We start from the raw sequence: 6,059 nt of genomic DNA on the forward strand, positions 1-6,059 counted from the left end.
GGGGGAGGTGGGAGGCAGGAGGCAGGAGGAGGCCTGCCTTCCAAAACTGGGGGGCAAGGGAGGAAGTTTTATCAGGGTGCCTGAGAAGGGAAATCAGAAACCTGAAAGCTGCGTTCTTGCTTTCCTGATGGTTAATGGAGCTGCATCTGCTGGTTTGGGGCTGTGGCATTGGGAGTGTCCCGCTCTGTACTCGAGCCATCTCCGCGGGGCAGCGTCCCCCAGGAGCAGTAGCAGTGCTGCAGTCTGTGGGGAGACCTGCTTGGTGCTTTGTGTTCAGATCACCAGGGTTAGTTCCCATCTGGGGACATCCTAATCACTTGTGTGCCTTATTGGTTTTTTTCTTCCCCAGAGTCCAAGCCATATTTCCCACTCCTGACCCTGCAGCACTGAAGGATCGGCGTATGGAGAATCTGGTGGCGTATGCTCGGAAAGTGGAAGGAGATATGTATGAATCGGCAAACAGCAGGGTGAGATGCGATCCTCCCTCATCTAGTCACGTGTATCTCTGCCTTGATCCCATAGTGGCAGGGGAGGACGAGGGGTGAAAGCACAGATGAGAGTCCCAGGCCGAGGAAGTGTGTGTTGAGGGGCTGCTGGATGGGGCCTGGGACTGCCTATGTGCGTCGCCTGTCGAGGCGTGTGGTTCTCCCAAAGAAGTGTTGTACGCAAGAAGGGAAATGTCTGGTGTTGGGCTAGTGGTTGCCGGCAGTGCCTCAAGCAGTGCCCCTCTTTGCTCTCCTGTCTGCCCGGCAGCCCCTACAAAGTGGGGGAAGCCACCCCGACCCAAACTGAAACGTGTTTTCCGTGCATGGATCGCTGTGACCCTGTTGCCTTTTCTTAATGTGTGGTCGTCATCTTTCCTGCATTGTATTCCTCCCCAACAGGCAGAGTACTATCACCTGCTAGCAGAGAAGATCTATAAGATTCAGAAGGAGTTGGAGGAGAAACGAAGAACCAGACTGCAGAAGCAAAACATGATCCCAAATGCTCCGGGCATGCCACAGGCTCCCATGAATCAAGGGCCCAACATGGGACAGCCCCAGCCAGGAATGTCTGCAAGTAAGAACAGTTGGGTTACTGACTACCTGGTGCAGGGAATCCTGTACTGTCATTGTCATCATGGTCAGGCTGGTGACCATTTCCCTCTTAATTTCACAGTTACCTTTGTAAAATTAGACTGCCAAAACTCAAGCAGCACACATTTTATTTTTTATTTTCTTCTGTTCACTTGTTGGTTTTCTGAGCTATTCTATCTTACTTTCCTTTTTCAGACATTATTGTAAACATATGACCAAGGATTACAAGTCTCTAAATGTTTTCTCTTCAAATAGCTGCCTTCTCCAGGGCTGATGACAGAAATTAAACCCTTGCAATGCCTTTTTTTTTTTTTCTTTACGGTGTCAGCATAGGAGGTGAGAGGAGAAGCATTACTAAAGCTGTGTGCCAATTCCCAGTGCACTCAAGGATTTGGAAGCTGGTCCTGTAACCAGAATGACTGCCACTTAGTGCTGGAATTGAAACTAGGCCCATGGACTGCCAGGATTCTTATAAGCTCTTGAAATGGCAGAGAGTAGAACATTAAAAAGGTGGCTCGGGAGGAGCAGCAGATGAATTTATGAAGCCTGGGGACCTGGAGCATGAGCTTCCCACCTCAGAGCTTGGGTGAGTGGACAGTCCCAGTAGACAAGCACAAGAGCTAGTGTGCCAGTGCTCCTAAAGGAATGTTTGGTGATGAGGGACAGAGCTGGTGCTGAAGTACAAAATGCTGTTCCAGCTGCACAACTTGGAGCTGAGCACCTGTATCCAGCTCTGAGAAGCAGCCTGGCCTCTGTCCTGCAGGAATAATCCCTCCCATTGCATCCTGGACTCCTGTGCTGTCATGGTTTGAGCCCAAAGGGCAACCGAGCACCATGCAGCAGTTCACTCACCTCTTCTCCCTCAGGAATGGGAAGGAGAAAATGAAGCAAAAGGTTGGGGAATTGAGATAAGGAGAGGAAGTGATGGCTCAGCCATTACAGTCACAGGCCAAAGACAGGCTCCTTAGGAGAAGAAAAAAAAGAACATCACTTTAATTCAAACACTTAACAACATTATTTAACAGACAGGAGTGGGACAGTGAGAAGCTTATCACATCTTAAAAACACCTCCCCCCACCCCTCCCATCTTCCCTGGCTAAGTATCTCTACCTCCACTACCCCAGCAGCACAGGTGGCAGAGAATGGGGGTTATAATCAGTCCTGCCACTCCCTCCTCATTAAGAGGCCTCCTCTCATTCTTTCCTGCTCCAGCATGGTTCCCCTCTCATGGGAGACAGTCTTCCATGAACTTTTTCTGGCATGAGTCCTTCCCATGGGATGCAGCCATTCCTGTGCTGCTCCAGCCTGGGTCACCCCTGTGTGTTGCAGTCTCCCCAGTGCCAAACTACAACAGCAGGGCTGCTTCTTCCCACAGAGTGATACGGAGAAATGATTACTTGTTTTGAGATTTACTTACTTATAGAAAAATGCCTAGCAACTTATTTACTTACTTATAGCAAGTTATAGTATTACTTACAGTATTTTTAAATATTGCTAAGGATCCTGCTTGCCCAGACCGCTCTGTGGAATTTTACCAAGGACTACTGCGTTCATAAAACAAAGCAGTTCCCTGTGAAAATCTACCAAGAACTATAATGTTCAGCAAAATATTATAGTTTTGTCCTTGGGGAACAGGTGTGCTCTAATTAGTTGGAATCTTGGTAGTGAGTAAAGATAGCCATGTATGGATGGTAGAAGTTCTATTGGTTCTCTTAGATAAGATAGAATGAGTAAACCAGCTGAAAAACACTCTTGTTATTCAGTAAATTGGCCAAGAGAATCTGCACATGCTCTGGGGAAAAACCAAGGTGAGAGACTACGAGCCTTCCTTCCAAAGACCCCCGAACACACCCACCAGGAGGCAATGCGCAGGTGCAAAGAGAACATAAACTGCTGACACCAGCCTTTCGAACTAACCCAGCCTTGGTCATGCATATGTATGTTTGTGTTATGTAATCCAATGAATATGTAGATTCACACTCTATAAATTTTTGGTAAAATGTGCAGTGGGTGTGCAAGCTTTGTGGAGAAATCCCCTTGCACTCTGGCCAGAGTAATCATACCTGCTTTATAACTCTATTCAAGTTGTAGAGTCTTATTTTCTGTGAATCAAGAGTCTCGGCCTCCTTTGGGCACAGCTGCCTGCTCTGCTGTGGGGTCCTCCACAGGTGAATCTCTGCTCCTCTGCTGACCTCCATGGGTGGCAGCCATGCCATCTCACCATGGGATACAGGGGGGCTGACTGGCACGTGCACATGCAACTCCCCCATTCCTTCTCCTTTTCTTACCCTGACCTTGGTGTTTGCACTCCTCCTCCCAGGTTCCCCTTCTTAAATACGTTATCGCAGAGGCGTAGCCACCATTGCTAATTGGCTTGGCTTTGGCCAGAGGTGGGTCTGACTTGGAGACGGGGGAGCTTGGAGAAGCTTCTCACAGGGGCTGCCACTGTAGCCCCCTTCCTCGCTACCAAAAACCTGCCACACAAACCCAGCACAACCTTTAATTCTCTATCTGTGTCTTTTCTGGTGGCAGCTTTGTGTCTGTCACAGTGTACTAGCAGTATTTGCAAGGGAATGGCAGCCTTTATAATTTATTTATCAACTACATTATTTAAATACTTTTAAAGCAATTTTCTGTTTCTAAACAGCGCTGGAGGATTGTTTGGAAAACCTGAACCTGGAGGACCCCTGACGCCATGGAAGTTTGCTGATCAGGTTGCTCACAGTAGGCTTTGCAAGCTCCCCGCCACTGTCCCTCTGTAATTAGGCTGTGACCCCAGTCGCTACCTAGGATTCTCAGCGTGGTTCACAATGATGGCGACACTCCATTGTGTTTAGAGCAACAGGCTGGAGCCTCATTTTAGCACTTTTGGATTGTCTGGAAGAACAATCCATGTGTATCTGTAATGTAGGTAAGCCTTTGGAATAAACCTCTTCCATGCTGCCTTACTGTCCCCTGCAACTAAGGCCATACTGTATCCACGAGAGGAACTGTGCATGTGCTTAAGGCATTACTTGCTTAGCTACTAACTACACAGTCTGTACAGAGTAGGAAGGTTCAGGACAGGCTTTTCCTTTTTTCTTTTTACAGTGTTGTTCTGCTGATTAAGGATACCAATTAAACTCAGACACCAGAGTGAAAAGAGCAGGCGTATTTTACTAGTGATAGCAGTGTAATACAGAGAACATGCAGTAAGAAAAAGCAGAATAGTGCACTTAAAGCAGCAAACAGGGTAATGCATTAAATCATTACTACACGAGAGAGAGAATGGAGATTTAAGAAAAATACATCACCGCTTGCATATATTATCGTCACCCAGACCCGCAGTAGCTGGGGAGCCCCGGTTACAGCGAGGGTTTGGAGAGCCTGTCCCGGCAAGTGGGAAATCCTTCGCGGTGCGTCCACCCATAGGTGAGGCTTCCAAAGTCGCTGCAAACTGGCCCAGCCTTATATACCAGAGATGGACAAGCCAGAATAGCCGGCACCTTTTTTTTGAGCAGAAAATTTCTGGTTTCATTCTCCTGTTGGATTCCACCCAAAGCCTGGCCAGGACTCGGGGTGAGAAACCAAGGGAGTTTCTGACAAAGCCAAATACCTGGGTTCTCAACCTTGAACAAGGCTAAACAAGGGAAGTTCGATACATTCAGCACTACTGATTCTAATTTGTCTAAGCTGCTTCTTTCACTAGCGAGTTGACATACTTTGTTAATGACTACATGCTAAGTTAACAGCTTCGGCTTGGGGCCTGTTGTTCAGGCTTCAGTACTTCAAAGCTTTAGCACTTTTTACACCAGCATAAGTGCATTGTTATAACTTAGTATAATACCTACTAGCACAATGGTTATCAGTTATAAAATATACAGGATTCATCTATAGGTCAACTCTGTCTTGGGCCAGTTGTCCAAGCCTTAGCACTTCAAATGTCAACACAATGAAGGTGATAAGGAAGTAAAAGGGATAGAATGGGAATTAGCTCACTAACTCCAGGGGACGTACCGTTTGTGTAGAAGAGAATCAATGCCAGAGACATATGGAGTGACAGTTGCTTCCTGACTGTTCTTGACAGTGAGCTGGGGTGAGGGATGTTGGTTACCGGTACTGCTAAGACTACACTACTTTTCCATGGGGGAAAAAAAGCCAAAAGGTAGAGAGAAGTATTTGTGTTATGAAGAAGCTATGCTATAAATCTGTACAGATTTTGAACTTCAAGGCCTGTTTTGCATAGGTAATACTTTCTTTGCCAAATAAAACATCTATTTGTGCATGAAATCTCAGAAACTGATCATATGAGGACAGGGGGAGCAGCAGCATTAACTCAAGTGGGTTATTTACTGTGCGGTTCTCAGACAGGGCAGAGCAGGGTGGGAGGAAAGGAGCGAGGTCTCTGCCCTCTGCACCCTTCTTGCCTGGCAGCACTTTACCAGCACCCAGGGACGGCTCCCCAGCCCCGGTGACACGCTGGTGGTGTCAGCGGTGTGGGACAGGGACAAAGGCATTGCTAGTGTGACGTTTGGTACCTGCCACGCTGAAGGCATTCCTCTCATCTAAAACCAAATCCTCACCCACTTACCAAGGTTTTTAGGAAACCGTGTGTCCCCCCTCATGTTTAAGACGTGCAGCTCCAGCTGTGCATCCCCGCGGCCTCGCGTTGTTTCACGGACGCCGTGTTGGCACCCACACGCTGATAGATACCGGGTGTCAAATCCGTCCATGGGCTGAAATGTTGGGTTTTGTTGGCGTTTTTTCGTTTGTTTTGTTGTTTACCTAAACTTCTGGGACTCAGAGCTAATCCAGACCTCCAAGAACGGAGGGGGTGGGTCCGCCAGGAGCGGGGCCCGGCCCCTCCTCCGCCCCTGGGTGGGGCCGCCGTGAGGCACCATGACCGCTCCGCTCGGCCGCCGTGGCAGGAAAAGAACTACAGCTCCCGGCCTGCCCCGCGGGGAGCGCGGCGAGAACAAACTCCTCGCTGATTGGCTCTCTTTT

At 48.3% G+C, this 6,059-nt stretch overlaps 1 protein-coding gene across 1 annotated transcript in view; it reads left to right on the top strand.

Annotated features, from left to right (window-relative positions):
* Positions 1-4,018, top strand: part of LOC113475919 (histone acetyltransferase p300-like) — a 4,183-nt gene extending 165 nt beyond the window's left edge. The window contains exons 2-4 of the mRNA XM_026841064.1: positions 350-467; positions 885-1,059; positions 3,724-4,018. Of these exons, the coding sequence (XP_026696865.1) occupies positions 402-467; positions 885-1,059; positions 3,724-3,767 (285 nt within the window). The 5' untranslated portion in view covers positions 350-401 and the 3' untranslated portion in view covers positions 3,768-4,018. The remainder of the gene's footprint in view (positions 1-349; positions 468-884; positions 1,060-3,723) is intronic.
* The last annotated feature ends 2,041 nt before the right edge of the window (positions 4,019-6,059 follow it).

Source organism: Athene cunicularia, assembly GCF_003259725.1.
Source record: "Athene cunicularia isolate RWA chromosome 1 unlocalized genomic scaffold, athCun1 chr1_part2, whole genome shotgun sequence".
Taxonomy (NCBI): domain Eukaryota; kingdom Metazoa; phylum Chordata; class Aves; order Strigiformes; family Strigidae; genus Athene; species Athene cunicularia.